General features: G+C 34.5%; 1 protein-coding gene across 2 annotated transcripts; it reads right to left on the minus strand.

Moving 5' to 3' along the window:
• Positions 1 to 14,363: 14,363 nt before the first annotated feature.
• On the minus strand, positions 14,364 to 15,742 carry LOC113339898 (probable WRKY transcription factor 53). 2 transcript variants are annotated; one of them, XM_026585116.1, is made up of 3 exons: positions 15,327 to 15,742; positions 15,096 to 15,224; positions 14,364 to 14,980 (listed from the first exon to the last, which is right to left on the minus strand). In XM_026585116.1, exons 1-3 carry the CDS (start codon positions 15,650 to 15,652, stop codon positions 14,434 to 14,436), a joined length of 1,002 nt encoding a protein of 333 aa, XP_026440901.1. In that variant the 5' UTR covers positions 15,653 to 15,742; the 3' UTR covers positions 14,364 to 14,433. The 2 variants fall into 2 exon arrangements, with proteins under 2 accessions (XP_026440901.1, XP_026440902.1); XM_026585117.1 differs by lacking the exon at positions 14,364 to 14,980 and having other exon boundaries at positions 15,048 to 15,224.
• Between the last annotated feature and the right edge of the window lie 1,556 nt (positions 15,743 to 17,298).

Here is a 17,298-nt window from a genome sequence, read left to right on the forward strand (position 1 = left end):
ACATAGCTATAAACTAGAAATGAAGACTTATAGTTTTAGAAACTAAACTTGACAAACAAGTTTGAGATAGCAACGCTTTCGAGTTCGACCGAGCAGTGCTCTAACAATCTCCCCTTTTGTCAATTTTAGTGACAAAACTATTAATACATATGGAGTACAAAATAAATAAACTTTGTAGCTTCTCATCCAAATCATTTATTTCCTTGGTTCTTCAACATTACTCGAAATCTTCGTTACTTCCAAGTACTCCAGTGATTCTGAACGTGTTCAACTAAGCATCATAGTTGTTGAAGATCCGTAGCCATAACAATAAGAAAACAATTGTTCTCAATTGTTGTTATACAGTGACATAGTATGATTACACACCATCAAAGACCAATTGTATCACAACTTTGACAATAATACTACGGTGATATGTATCACTCCTCCTTAGTCAATACTTCATCTCATAATGAAAACCACTCCCCCTTACATAAAGATTTTTTAAGAACCCGATACCTGTACCTATTACTGGCCGGTTTTTATGTATGACTACTTGGTTCTGAACATATATTTGTACTTGGACCTGTAACTGTAACACAGGTCTGGTACAAGTACAATACCAGGTTTTTACCTATTCCAACTGTAACACAAAAATCAATTTCCAAAATCAACAGGAACACAAACACAATTTTCCTCTCTTGAGATACCATCATTCATGTGCTTCAAATTCTATCTGAAAGTACTAAGTGTTCCTATTTACAAGTGTGAAATCAATAGACGTGAAACAATACTTATTTCTCTCCGTATACCAGAGAAGATAAAGAAGATTGTTCATAATATGTTGCGCACTTAAAAACCCTTACTTACATCAGTTGAAATATGAAATGAATCTCCCATGGTAGAATCCATCCTCTTTGTAGTTGATTTTTGTTGTTTTTAGAAATGTGATTCATACAAGTGAAATCTGAAATCCTAGCGAAAAATAAAACACCATATGATTAGGAAACAATAAACATTATATAATTAGGAGTAATAAGTATCATTAGGGTCAGATTGTGGAGTACAAATCAAAGAAACATGAATTAATGGGGATAACCAAAAATAAAAGCATATCTAATTTCTTCAAGGATGACTTGATCAGTTCCAACAGAACTTGTAAGCATGAATGAATTTGATCTCCCGATATATAGATATGTACCCCATAATTCCTTATCTTTTGTTAATGATAGCAACAAAAAGAGAGGTAAAGAGTTGTCTAAGAAATTAAACATTAAAAATAAAGAGATAATTATATGATTGAGATCGTAGATTGCTAGATTCTTGTTCTATTAATTTTATTGTCAACCTTTAGAGACGCTGGTGGTGCTGGCTGTGATGGAGAATTAGATAATGGTGGTGGCGTCGCTCATGACTGCACCGACGAAGAAAAAGAACAAGGGAAGTGAATCTCATTGTGAGAGTGAGAAAGAGAGAATATTAATCTACACTTAGCATGGACGACTAAGATTAGATATATATCATATTTATCAATGGTTAGAATTAATCTGTTCTTTTTAGTCCGGGCCAGTCGGGAATATGAGAAGAACCTCTATTTCTGCCTCTTAAACAACCAGTTCTGATTCTCGATCCCGTTTCTTGTGCCCCTTAAACAACCAGTTCTGGTTCTTTCGGTTTCGGTCTGGTTCCTGTTGTGCAGCTCTAGTACTACTAGCTGACTTTCCGTGACACTTAAATTATACCACTCAAAGATATAAGATATTCTTGCAACAAAGAGAAAATTAAATGTATTGGAAATGCATCGCAAAAGGGAATCAAAATAAAACAAAGAACATGGAGCTCAGGACAATGTATCATGGTTTTTTTCTTCCGATAAATGTAACTCCTGATTGCGGACGAATAAAACCCGACGGACATGAGACATATCGATGTTACATCCGCTCGGAAAATCCCATTGTTAACCGAGCAGTGGTATATCAAGTTTGGTTGTCAATTTATATCATGTTTCATTCAAGTCATTTAGATTAATAAAATAACATGCAAGGTTATATATGGTAATAGCCTTGGTCATATTAGTATGATCAAGGTGTAAAGGAATTACATTGAATTACAAAGTTTAACGTTTATCTTTTAAACTTCATAAATGCGTCATTGACATAATCTATGAAACTTATTACTCGATAATGTATTGGATGTAGGTATGATTTCATCCTAGGAAACTATGTTTTAGTACATTGGTTTAAGTAAGTAGATATACGAACTTGTTTCATAATCAAAAGGAAATCAATAGGTATTTTGGTCCGATTTTCTATGAAGATCTACTGGATGACCAATTCGTACCTAAAGAGGGAATTAAGGTAGAACCGATCCTAACTTATGTTGGGAGTCAAGATAGAATAGTTCCCTACCTATGTACTGTTATATGGTAGAACTGATCCCTACGTATCTATCTTTACAAGGTAGAACCGTCACCTACATATCTATTAGTATAAGGTAAAACCGATCCTAACCCATTTCGGGAAGTAAGGTAGAACAGATCCCGACCTATCTATCTTTGTAAGGTAGATCCAATTCCCTTAAGCAAAAAATGTATTCTAATATCACGTGCACTACAGGGTTTGTGTGATTTTGGAAATTGGGTTTGCATAATAGTAAAGTTCAAGATGTCGACATGGTGAGGGATTTGAACATGTGGATATTTTTTATTAATTAATTGTTCAAAGATGTTCCTTGATATTATTTGTTGGATATTAGTTGTGATTTTGACAAAACCGAAAATATGCGTATCTTTGAGAATTTTCGATTTTTTTTGTATTTACTTGGTATCCAAACTACCTTGGTCCATAAATAGAAAAGTTTGCTCCACTTACAAACTTGATCCTTAGCCGGGAAAACTTCATCTTTTTTTTCTTTGGGGGAGCCGACTACTAGTATTTTTTGTAATACTATATCGGAGAGGAAAGTACCCTAATTAGGAGAAATCTCTTATGTCCCGCTTATTTAAAGTCGTTTGTGGGATCGAGAAGCTCTATTAGTACCGTTGGTAGGAAACTAGAATTTGCATTGTTGTTTTAGTTTTCGATTATTGATTTAATTGACTAACGGTTGAATATTTGATTGCACCTAGTTTGATGGTTCAATGATCATTCTATTATGATATAAGGTAATTTCTAGATCTGTAAGATAGATCCATTGATTTTCCATAGTTAACCAACTCCGTTCTGTGCGAAAAATCAATAGAGTAATAAAAATTTTATTTACAGGTTGTTACTTTGAATATTAAATCGAAGATTGAAGATTTTGAAGATTTGAAGACTTAGTTCTTGAGACTTTGAATATTGAAGTACTCAGGTTCATCGGTAATAAACTTGAAACTATTAGCATATAGGACCAAATATATTGTTAACCCTAAAATTGACAACTTCATCATCCAATTTTAGTGATTAGAAAACAAATGCAAACATCTCCGATGTTGATGAAAGTTTTACATAAGATCCATCGTATCGTTGCTCCAAACATAACAAAATTTGAAACATATCCAACGTCTAGATAAAAAGATATTCATGACGCCGTATGACTGTTTCAATGAATGTTACTACGGTTACATATTGAAATATCACGTATATTAGATTACATCCAATGGTTTGATCTTTATGAAATTTTTACGATGTATACATAAGCACAATATATAGCACATATTAGCATAATCCAAAGATTGGAATTTTTAAAGTTAGGTTTTCTTACGCTGTTATAAATTAGGATTTTGCTGAAAGTAGATAGTTTCATTAAAATCCGATTTTGGAGATTGCGTCATATGCCGATTTAATTTAAATTTTAAAATAGAATTTAATACCTAATTAGGTTGAACGTATTAAAATTTCATGAAAATCTAACGGTAAAATATCTATGTTTGAGAAGCATACGTTCGTGGAACCCTAATATACTATGAAAACAAAATTATTTTTTGGAACGAGAATACCTGGTAACGCATCCATAATAAAAATTAAGATTGATTAGAACCAGGACAATATTTTTGTAAAGTGATCCATGATTAATCTCGAGCGACAAAACTAATAAAAAAATTGCACAAAGTGGTTGTGCTGATAACGCGTTGAAGTAATATGTAAGAAACAGAAATAGGTAAAAAAATAAATATTCATATGGGTATCAATGTAGCAGAGTCGGGCCTTTTCTTCCGGCCCAAAATTCATACACTAACAAGAAAAAAGAAAATCGGGCCTTTTCTTCCGGCCCAAACATCATACACTAACAAGAAAAAAAAGAAATTTTTTACCATGGCTGAACTCGAACACAACCTATGGGGCAATACTAACAATCCATCCACTGAGCAATCAATTCGTTGTTGATTTAAATTTAAATTTGACCTTATTTAACCTAATACCATTACCTCCCAAGAGTAAGCTTACTATCATTTGTGTTATCCTTGTGTATTCTTATTGACATCGAGAAAGAAAGTTCTTATTTAATACTTTCATTTTTTTCTATATATAAAATATTCATTAACACCATTATTTAGTCGTAAATTTTTCTTTGGTACCGTCGATAATCTTACAAATTAAATAAAAATTATTGATCTTTTTTTGTTTATTATTGTTACAAAATATTTGACATTGTAAAAGGCGTTATGAAAAATTTCGCACAGGGTCCTTCTAGAAACAAGATCGGCTCTGCAATGTAGTATTACATAGGAAATAAGCCTCTATTTATAGGCTAGGGTGTCAAGTTACAAAGAGAGTTCATAAAGAGAAAAGACCAAATAGCTCACACTCCACTATTTACCGAAGGCAATTTTTATTTACCTTTTCTTCTCTTTTCTTTGTTTTTTCATTTTTTATTCTTTTAACAGAAAGGTTACAAGTTACAAAGAGAGTCCATAAAGACGAAAAACCAAATAGCTCACACTCCATTATTTAGGAAGGCAATTTTTATTTACAAAACTAGAAACACGTTTCCTATATGATATCAAATATACAAAATTAAAAAATATGATAATTCGTAATGCCTGACTGCTGTGATGTAGTCGGGCCACATCCAATAAAAAAGAAGACAAACTGTTTCAAAACATGTCAAATAAATAAGATGGCCATATACTTCTACGATTGGGCCCGCAGCTGCTCCGTTCACACCGTTGAAGCCAACCTTATGCTCCGTTGCTTGTCAAGTACTATCACCGACGTCGATTGACTCAATGATGGTTTCAGTTGATAAACTACTGTACAGGACAATTACAATTAACTTAACTCATAAAAACTTTGGAGGACTATAATCTATTGGGAAATCCCAGTCCCAACTAGAGTCCAGTTGATTCAAATAACTATATTCAGAGGACGAAGTTGCACCAACAGTACTTGGTGAAATATTGTAAAATTTTCAATATTTTTCATTTTGTAGTTGGATTCTGAAGTTGTGGGAGTACTTATAAATGCAGGACTAAGACTAGGACTAGGAGAATGAGTTTCAGGTTGAACCGAAGAAGGGTAGAAGTGATTTTCTTTACTCCCTAGGCAGGTACCAATATCAGGTTGTGGTGAAGTAGTAGAATAGATAGAAAAAGAAGGAAAAGACTCAAATTGTTTATCCTTGTCTTTTGCAACTTGAAAACTTGATGTTTGAAAGTTTATATATGTCTCATCAGATGATTTATCCTCCCTTGGCTCTTCATGATAATTTGGCCAATGACGCTGATCATGCTCTTGTTTATTTGTTGAATATTGGTCTGAAAGTAGTGCTGCTGTTTCATTACAGTGGTGTTTTCCAATATACGTAACGTTGAAGTTGAACAAGTCTAGTTTGGATCGTTGAACTTGTTTCATTGCTAACCAACCTTGAGTCCTTCGATAATGACATTTGAAATAACCTCTGCAAAGTGATTTATAAGAATATCTAGTTAGACAAATAACATCATCAAAGAGAAAATTTTGCCTCTGGACTAGTGGGTGGATTGGTGACTTGAGAGTGTTATTGTTCCCTTTACCTAGGGTACTTTGCTGCCCATATTTCTTCCAATTGTATCCATCATGTAGGGGTCCTTCTAGTCCTGTTTCTGATGAAGCACGTACTTGTTCCGTCCATCTTACTACCGCTCTGATATACGTGATCAGACATATGTATAAGCTAGACGACAAATCCTCTACTGAAATAATATTGTACGTTTTGTATATACCATACAGTTGTGTCAGTTTTTAAAAGTCCAAGGTTATATTAAAGTTTAAACCTCGTAGAGGTCTATTACCTACAAGCCCAGGTAGTTAGATAAAGAAAGAGAAAATTCCCCCATCCCGATGCTGACGAGTTTCGAATTCAGATAGCTGGTATCATTACCCAACGACTTTAACATTTTATTACAGTGACATCTGCCAGTTGTGTCAGTTCTTATACCTTTTTCGTGACCGACCTGGAACGAAATCGGAATTGATATCCCTGAGGGGGCTTCCGGTACTGATATGAACCTTGGATGAGTTCGGGGTGGATTCGTTCTCCATCTTTACTTTTTCTAGCATCGAGAGAGAAGTCTCAACTGAGTTTAAAATTTTGGTTATTAAGTCGTGAAAAATATAGGAGGAATTAAGCTGACATTGAAGTTCCTTTAGTAGCTCTCTTGCATGGATTATCTCTTTGATAATCAAAGGCTTCTTATCTGTGTTCTCATCCATATTGTAATTATATGCTTACCACCATAAACTATACGTTGCAAATAGTGGGATGTAAAGAAGTGAAGTTTAGGTGTGGATGATCGATAAATTTGAATCCGGAGAGTTTGGATTTTCAAGTTTGAGTAGTTGTTATGTTTTGTCGGGGAGTACTCAAAATTCAGGTTAATTATATATATCAATTACTTTGTTGAATGAATTATTGTATGAGTCAAGACAAAAAAAATGTGCCTAAAATGGAGATAACGATGTTGTTTATTAATCGAAAAAAGATAAAGCAAAAGATACTTTGATGAGCGACCAAAGACATTCTTTAAATCCTACAACCACACAAATATGAAGATCCATTGGTAATCAATCGATCTCAAAAGTAAATCATTTCTCTCCCTCTCTACAATCTTTCTCTCTTTTAATTTCTTGATTAAGGATCTTAAAAAGAACTATTCCTCTCACAAGGCCAGTCTACCCTTTATATAAGGTATTACATAGTGGATGACAACTAAGATATCTCCTTATTTCGGAATGACTGTGCGCTATTATCGCACACTTATACCTGCCTACATCGCAGATCTTCCATACTTCACACAGATCCTCACATTTTACTCGTGATTATGCTGACTTCATCTGATACATCATCTTGACTTAACTGTGCGCGATCATATTCGCTCTCATTATATCTTCTTTTCTTCCCATAACTTGTATGTGCGATACTTTATTCCTACATTTTTCCTCTTCTCATATTGTTCTTTCCGTGAAATGAGCGAAGTGAGAACCTTTTAATATTTATCACCGCACATGTTCAACTTTTCAAATTCTATCCCAGCGACACATCTCCGGATTTTAAGATTTCTTTTTTAATGCGTATCTTTTCAACCATACATTTCTTGACACATCTTTTTAACCGCCTCTTTCTATCGGTTTTTTTCTCGCATTAATGAAATAAAGCCTTGGGAACGGTGAATAACTTCCCCTTTTCAGTCTTTCTTCTTATTTTTCTTCTTCTTTCTCTCTGCTACTGCATCCATTCAGTACTATTATTTACAGTTCAGTTTCTCCTTCTTACTGTTCTTCACGTCCTGATTTAATCTTATTGCTTTCATCAATCCCATTCTGAAAATGGTTATATCAATTGCTAAGAAGAATGAATTGGCCTTCACAGCTTTAAAAGAAGAACTCGGTACAAGAGGTTATTCACTCACTCTTCCCCCTGGATGTAATTATTCATCCAAACTCACTCTTGATTTGATCAACTCAGAACAATGGACAAATCAAAGAATAATTGTCTCCTTAGAGCAACTTCAGAATGGTCTTCTTATCCCGTTGTATAATGCTAACATCCCTTTATTCTATGAAATCCTTGTTGACAAGCGATTTGCTCGAGCCGTTTTTCAATTGAGTGGTAACACAATTAGAATAGTTCTTGAATATGCTCGTCGCGCATCAGGATTGGGAACTTCTTATGAATATGCAGTGTGAAACGAACTGTATCGTGATAAAGTTATTGACCCCCGTGAGTATACTCTTGATAACTTCTTTCAGTATTAATATATGGCACTTATGAAAAATGAATCTACAAAATGGGTCATTCGCATAAGAAGAAATGAGAATATCGATGAAGATAAGAGAATAATGCGAGATGTCGATTGGAATAGTAACTCGAACAAGACTTGTCGTAGATCTAATGATTTGGGTTGGGTGAATTGTCCTGTTATTGTCTTATGTAGCTGGCAGAGCTGTGGATAACTCAGATCTTCCTATTCCTCAGAAATTTTCTTATTATCATCCTTGGGAATTCATCTTGTCGGAAGAATAAAAAAAGGTATGTAAGATCTTCGCATTGGTATTTTGACCCTCGTATGTTTATTATTTTTGCATTAACATTTAGATTCTCCTATATTAGACTATAAGGGGGAAGGATAAAATCAAGCAAGCTAAGAAATCCATTGAAGACACTCCTTCGCGAAATAATAAGGTAAGGAACATTCCACCTTTCATTTTAAATATATTGTTTCCTCTATTTCTTATCATTATTATTCGCATAGATGAGTTCTTCTGGTGTCAAGACTAAGAAGAGGATCAAAATCAAATCTAAAAGAACCCGATCTTCTTCTTCTCCCTCAAATCTTGAAAATAAGCGTAAGAGAGTATATGATTCCGCTTCAAATACTGAATCCAGCGACGATGACATCCTCGCATCTGAAGACTCATTAATTGATTCTTCAATGAAAGTCTTATCTGGCGTGTTTTTGGATTCCATGACTTCTATGGGTAATGATGAGTTAACTCGTACCCTTGAAATGGTATCAAAAATTTGTGATGCTCCTCGCTTAGATGATTCTTCACTTCGCAGAGCTTCATCTTTATTAATTCCTAGATTTCAAATTTTTTTTGGTCTTCTAGTAATTTCTATCCTTTTTTAGTTTTTTAGCAAGTTTTAATCTTCGCATCATCATATCATTTCGTCATTCTATATCATTAACTATTTTTTTTATCTTCACAGATGTCTCGCATGTCATATGCAGTATCCTCAGATTATGAAAGAAGACTTCAATCTCTTTTAACTAAGAATTCTAAACTTGAAGCTGAAGTTTCTACTTCTGCGAATAAGATATCAGAGCTTCTCAAAACGAATGATCAACTGACTGGTATTTTATTCTATAACCATTTATCTGTCTTATGCCGCCCCCTTTTTTTTTATATTCGCTTTTCTTGAATTATGTATTCTTGCAGAAATGTATCGACTCTCCGATGAAGCAGCTTCTTTATTTCGCTATGCCCATCATCCTGTCGATGATGACACTCTTTTGAACTATCTTAATTCTCCTTTAAATTATCTCACTAAAGATAGAATAAACTCCCTTTCTTTTGAAAAACTCAAATCAGAATACCAACTCCTCAGTATTGATCATAGAAGTTCCCCAACCTCTTGTAACAGCTTCAAACGTCGTTTTTGGGAATCCAAAGATAAAATTAAAGTTTTAGAAACAAAAAATAATTCCCTTATTGATGAGAAAGATAAATCTATTCTTATGGGTGCGAAGGCATTAGAAAATTTTCAAAAACTTTTACTTGAAGTCCAAGTCGAGCGATATTTAGCTTTACGCGATAAGGAAACACTCATGGAGGAAAGAAATCTTATCCGATCCCAGCTCCTTATAGAAAGTGAAGATGATTTTAAATGGGATGCTAGGGTTTTTAATGATGCTAGAACTGATTTAGCTGTAAAAGTGAGCCTTGAATCCGAACATACTGTTTAATTAAAGACATTATTTCCAATAATGAAGGTCATCTACTGCTCTTTTATACTTCCTATTTCTTCTGAAAGATAAAATATCTTCTTTCCAATTATAACACAACTTTATATTTCGCAGAGAAAGAGAGAACTATGCTGAAGAAATTAAAGAATTAAAGAAGAAACTCAAAGAATTCCAAAGGCTATCAAAAGATTTGGGTGCGAAGTATACTGCCCGTGATTCCAAATATCGCAAGCTCAAGAAGAATTATGTTGTTACTGTCTCAAATAATAACAAAGATGCCCTTCACGGTCGTAACGCAGCAATAAAGATAGTGTGTGACGAAAATAATATTCCCCTTTCCCATTATCCTATTGAAGATGTTTCTCCCAACAAAGATATTCCTTTTATTTCTCATAGTGAGGTTGAGTATGAAAATACGAAAAAGGTGAAGAAGAAATTCATGATTCTGACGTTGAGCGAAGCAATAATGATAATCAGAATAATGAAGATAATCCGCACGAAGACTGATTTCGTTTTGTCGTTGTAGATTCTTCTTTCTGCCTCTTGTATATCCTTGTATCTTTTTGAATTTTTCCCTTTTAGTGTTCTTCTTGAATATACATTAGACTTCTTAAATATATTGATAATTTTCTTCCCTTTATTTTTATATTTGTATTTGTAAAATACCAACTTTTCTCATGTGACCATGAGTTTATTATATAGGGAAAGTAACATCATTTTTGATGCTTGCATTCCCATTCTTGCCTATGTTAGTTGACGCAGAATGATATACTCATGATCTTGTATGTTTCGCATACCTCAGTCATGTACTTGTGCGAGTGTTTTCGCAACGTACGATAATAGATCATAACTCTTATGCTTCACAGCATATATCTCTAGAGGTCTTATTGTGCCTTCCTAAGTAAAGGTCTTATTTTGCATGTCTCCATTTTTCTGTGCGACGAAATCGTAGTTGTATTATTACCTCTTCAGGTTTTCTTGTACGAGAAATCGCAGGACGTCTTTACATTTTACTATATCGACCCATTGATATCGTCTTAAATTCTTCTTGTATTATTACCTCTACAGGTTTTCTCGTGCGTAAATGCGATAATCCTTAATACTCTTGTGAGTAAAAAGCCTCATGACATTTATGTCTTTGACACAATTCATCTCCCTAACGGAGGGTGTCGTCCTTATCTTCCCCCTAGTTGCCCCTTCAAGGAGTCTTACCTCTACTGGGTTAAGGTTGGATCCTCCCATCCGGTAATACAACAACCAGTTGATTTCGCAATCTCTTTTCCCTCCACCGATAAGGTTTACGGTTACGAGATTGCACCCTAAGTGGGGTATCTTCGGACCGAGCCAGTGCATCATAGTCAGGACTTGTCAAGAGTGGTAAAGTAGACTCCAACTCCCCTCGCACTCTTGATTCAACCGTGTACCTCGGCGCCTTGATCGAGTTTCTGCACTCCATAGGATTTATCCCCAATTTTTCGATTTAGGCGTCCCTCCCGGATGGGCTTTCTCGTTTTTTTCATCCCAAAATCTCCATGACTCAAGTTCCAGGGTTGGTATAGCTTTCCCTTGAGTCATGCTTAACTAGCTTGCGAATTATGAAGTGCTTTAGGTCTTACTTTTTGCCTCTTGCATATATGCGAACTAGGGTGCACGCCACAATCGCATAGCTAGGCTCCCCAATTGGAGTCTTCATCTGCTTCTATCATTCCCTCTCTTGCAGTTCTTTGGTCTTCTTCTTCAGTAGAATCAGTTTGTGAAGTATGCATGCTTACTCTATCATGATCGATAGGGTTGTTTTGTTCTTATATATGTTGAGGTCCAATTGGATCTTCGTTTCTTTGAATATTTCTTTCATCCATTTCTGGTTGATCTGGAATTTCACCTCTTCTTCTCTCAGCAATTCTTGTACTCCTTCTCGTTGTCGTTTGTTCAATAGTTGATCCATTTCTCACCATCACTCCTTCTTTTTGGGATTAAATTTCTAAACAAATTCACCAACACGATTTATCACTCCAGATGTTTTCTAACGCCAAATGTAATTACAGGAAATCCTACAACCATACAAATATGAAGATCCTTTGGTAATCAATCGATCTCAAAGTAAATCATTTCTTTATTTATCAAAATCATAAGAATGAATTACACGTAATAGAGATTCTAAGTTTTCTCTCCCTCTCTATAATCTTTCTCTTTCTTAATTTCTTGACTAAGGATCCTAAAAAGAACTTTCCCTCTCACAAGGCCAATGTACCCTTTATATAGAGTATTACATAGTGGATGACAACTAAGATATCCCATTGTTTCGGAATTACTGTGCGCTATTATCGCACACTTATACCTGCATACATCGCAGATCTTCCATACTTCGCACATATCCTCACATTTTACTCGTGATTATGCTGACTTCATCTGATACGTCATGTTGACTTAACTGTGCGCGATCATATTCGCTATCATTATATCTTCTTTTCTTCGCATAACTTGTATGTGCGATACTTTATTCCTATAATATATTAAAGGAAACAAATCAAGAAACTGGCGAGGGACATAGATATGGATCATATATAATTGGTGTAAGAAGAGGGTTGACATTATCTCAGTGGTGGAGCATTTGACTGCAGATCAAAGTTCCAACCCGGTTGAGCCTTAAAAGATGATTATATTTATTGTTTAAGAAAAATAAAATGCTTAAAATAATCTTTCCTTTTGAATCAGAAAAGAAGAAGAAACAACTACGAAACATTTTCCCTTGGAGCTTCTCCAATGGCATGTGTGTGCAGATAAATGTCAAAACCCATCTAGGATACACATCCATCTTCTCTAAAATCATTCTCCAACCCGGATGTCATAATTCAAAGTATGCATGACTTTAGGTAGAAAATGTCAAGGGGAATGTCTAGTTTCCCACATTTTCCTTGACATTGTCTACCATCCTAGTCATTTTTTTTAATTAAAAATATATTTTATTTACTAAAATTAATTCTAATATAATAAATAATCATTTTTAGATCTAATAAAATCTTAAAATTACTAAACATAAAATTTACATTTAATAAGAAAATGATCACAAACAACACCATTGGAGATGAATAACTTTTTTCACCTAAACTTAATGAAAACTTGGAATAAAAATATCTTGTTTGTGTTGCCACATAGGAAATACATACAACAACCATTGGAGAAGCTCTTAAACACTATACATTACCTTCACATGTAAAAGGAAGAAAATAAAAGAGTTTCACATTCGGATACTAGACGGTTCCACTCCATTTCTTCTGCCATTCTCACTTACCCATTTTTTTCTGCAGAAAATCTCTTGTCAATAGCTTGGACCAAACACAAAATCTAATATGAACATATAGATCAAACTCATATATAGGTTAGATCAAAATCAAATATCCACATTAAATTGGAAAATAATAAAAATACATGTGTAACACGCATTTTAAAATTAGCATACATAAGTATATAGACAATAAAACAGAGAAGCAAGTGTATTAATCAAAGTTTATAGACATTATCAAAGTTAATAAGAAGTTTTTATTTTTGTATTCCCCTCTGTCCAAATTATATAAGCAGAGAAACCTAATCTCTTAGATTAAGAAATTTGTATGGGTTTTATAATTATCAGCCCTTTTTTTTGTTTTACCCTTTATTTTTAGTGAAAACTACAAAAATTAAAATTAAAATTAGATTTGGTATAATGTCATGTTGGAAAAGAGTCATCTGGTATATAGATGAAAGCTAATGCGCGGCTTATGTAACTTGGATGGAGGGCGTGATAGCAAAGATATTTGGTAAGTACCGTAGAATGAAGTTGCAAGGCGTGAAGTGATTGATTACAGATTCGTAACGGGTTTCATTTGGGTGTTTACGTGTCTAGGCGGTTTTAAGAGAGTTGGGATACAGAATAGAATCTTTGCTTTTCTTTAAGATGTTTTTGTCGATTATATCAATAATAAGTTGATATTAAAATATGATTAGTTAATTAATTATGGAGTTCCACGAACAAGAAAACAAAGTTAGCCACCCAGTTTCGTTTAATTTTTATTAAATCTCGGCTCAGTATTAAAAGCAGGATCCCAAAATGTTGCCCACCTTCATTAATGGTCAGTAAATGGTTCCATCCTAAACAGTACCTCCACAGGTGTAGGAAAGGGCAAATGGAAGTTGCTTATTAATAGCGTGGGATAATATTTCACCCACAATTCATTTATTTTCTATTTTCCTAAATAATAATATATCAATCCATCCTAAATTAAAAGAAACGTTGACGAGAGAGAATCTCTAACACAGACATATCGGTTCATGAAGTAGCCTATTAATAGATTTCTTTTCATGCGCAGATTTTGGGTCGCCAAATTGAGTTATAGATCTCTCGTGGACAATTTTTTATTTTTATCACAATGCAATTTTGAGTTGCGAGGTAATTTAAATGAGATTATCTCCATAATTAGGAGAAAAATCCTTAACTCATCTGGTTGTACAAAATTATTGATGAGTATACAACAAATAGAAAATTAAAATCATAAGCCATGGAAATAATTGAAATCGAAATAAACATCTGCAGAATCAAATGCCGAAGTTATTATTGAAGTGTGCTCACAAATATCATAGCCCAAAGTTTGCAAGTCCTGCACTCTACAAGGAGAAAAGGAACCAGATTCTGAAGTTGCCGGAGCTAATAAATATGGAGATAAAAACGGACTACCCATGGAGTACTGAATATCAGGTACCATCGAGGAGGAAATGTCGTTGTTGCTTTGTCTCTCTATACATTGAATGGATGTAGATGGCGATCTTAGTAATGTTTGGGTCGTCCCAGAATTCTCTGTTTTAACATGACAACCTGATTGAAAATTGATGATAGTTTCTTGTGATTTTTTCAGTGGTTTTGCATATAGTTGATCAGCTCTGTAAACTGATTGGCCTGGGAGGAAATGTGCAGCTTGAATACAAGTATGTTTTCCACTATATGTGACATTAAAGATCGATGTGTCTTCGTCCGATCGTTGAACTTTTTTCATAGCTAAACACCCATGAGCAGTTTTATGAGCACATCTGTAATAACCTCTGCAAAAATAACATCCAATTAAAGACTAAATAGTTACACCGTTGTAAATTGATGACTTCCCTTCATCTTTATTTGTGTATTGTTCATCAAGTTCAGAGTTAATTTCTTGCGCACCTTGGATGTTTGGCTCCAAGAATGTCTTTTTGTCCATATTTCTTCCAACTATACCCATCTGCTATGGGCCCTTGGAGGCCAGTTTTTTCACAAACGTGTACTTGTTCCGTCCATGTCTGTACCGTTTTCCTGTAATCGCAGAGAAATATACACTTAAAGAGATGGAACTCACAATAACGATATCTGCACGAACTTTATTAGATACTATTAAAGAGATCCATGTATATAAACCTCTTTTTGTAGGGGTTCGAACCAAGATCAGAGTCGCAATCGCTTCTAGGACCTCCATTTACCATACTTCGAGAGTCAGTCGATCCGGTCGTTTGAGGCTCATTGACGAATTCGGATTTGATTCCCGTCAACCTGGAAAGGGATTCTTCAAAAGAAGATAAGATTATAGGTACCGACAAGTGTACATTAGTAGAAGCAGCAGTACCAAGATCAGTTTCTGACTGTTCTGGTAGATCTTTAGCTTGGACTAATTCATTGAGTAATAATTGATTCTGATCCAAGTAACTCATGCTTGTGCTGTTCTCCATTTTAATGAGACTACTCATTGAATTAGTATAAAAGGATAATAAGAGAAGTGGGTTACTTAAAGTGATGAGGACGAGCTTAAAAAGATATTTAAGAATCAACAGAGAAATGAAAACGTAGTGATTGTTTGTTCTAGTTTGTGATATGTGTAACTGACTCAAAAAGGAAATCTAGAACGAAAAAATGATGAACAAAAGGGGTTGAAGAGAGTTGATCATTTATAGAGTTCTTTGACCATCCAAAATATAACCCTAATATTCTTCATCTGCACTATTAGTTAATTTTTCTTTCAAATTTGGTAGTTGATGTTCCTACGTTTATGGTGTTATGTAACCAATCACCATGTGAGCATCATTTGACATTTCCCTTTGAATATGAATGCATGTGCATGGTGTGCTACTATTTTACCCAACTGGTATGTATCTGTCATAAACAATTGTAATCATGATCCACGTTTTGGTTGATTTAACAGAGATTCTTGACAAGCTGTCTAGAAACAATCTAAAGCATCTTTCTTAAAAGTAAGCCCAAAATTGAAAAACTTATTTGGGTGGATGGTGAGTCCCTTATGAATACGGTCCCACTGTGGAAGTGAGGTTCCGGAGTTGTGTATTTTCAGCTTAAGAAACAGAAGCAGTAGCAGTACCGGGAAGCGGCTAAAAGGGCTAAAAACAAGGCATTAGTAAACTTCTCTATTTGAAAGGTGACTGCAAAAGGGTCATTACTTAAGGCCACGCACTATTGTGCAGGGCATCCCTTTCCTATCCCTCAAATGTAAGGAAGGGATATGAATCACAAGGCAACCTCATTATGGTGTTATTTTATCCCTTCCCTATATGACACGGAAACTGAGTCTCCGTGTCAATATTGCGAAATGGAAATTGATTTTCCGTTGTATAGGTATAAGTTTACTGAAACCACTCCCGGATTTCCCATTTCTTCTTGTTCTATATTTTTCCTCCCCTAAACCCTCTCCACCCCCATTTGATTAGCATGTAGACTTACCGTGTTTCATGAGCTGAAATTAAAAGGGTTTGCTCCTAACTCCCAGATGAACTAATTCCCTGCTTCAATTTCAAATTTCATCTACAATATAATCATAGGTGAGTGATTTTAACTTTAGGGTTTAAAGTTAATTTTATTTTGATTTGGATGAAAATGTTGATATTTTAGGTTGATTTTGATGTCTCTCCTTGTATGTTGATCGTTGATTGAACCAATTTGTTTGAGAATTAAGGGATTGTATAAATATTCGAAGAATTGTATGGTTTAGGGTTGATTGTTGAAGAATTGTATTAATGGATAGTTTAGGCTTCATTGTTGAATGAACCAATACGGGTCAGGTGATTAGGATTGAATTGTGATGTTGTAGATGGAAATGAGCCATTGTATTGTGATTAGATAATAATGTGATTAGGATGGAAATGTTATTAGGATTGTAAATGCTTTTGGACATTGTATTGCGATGGAAATTGATAATGTGCTTGAAGCAATATGTTTTGTGATGATTTTGTGATTAACCAATGTGTTGGAATGTAACTTTTTGTATATGTGTGATATAGATGTATTTCGAAAATTTGCAACGTGTTATAGATGGAACAATTCTGGTTTCTTCAAAAGACAAAAGTGAGAATCAAATTAAATGTCCAACTACGTTGGATGCCAG

Source organism: Papaver somniferum, unplaced genomic scaffold (assembly GCF_003573695.1).
Source record: "Papaver somniferum cultivar HN1 unplaced genomic scaffold, ASM357369v1 unplaced-scaffold_21, whole genome shotgun sequence".
Lineage (NCBI taxonomy): Eukaryota > Viridiplantae > Streptophyta > Magnoliopsida > Ranunculales > Papaveraceae > Papaver > Papaver somniferum.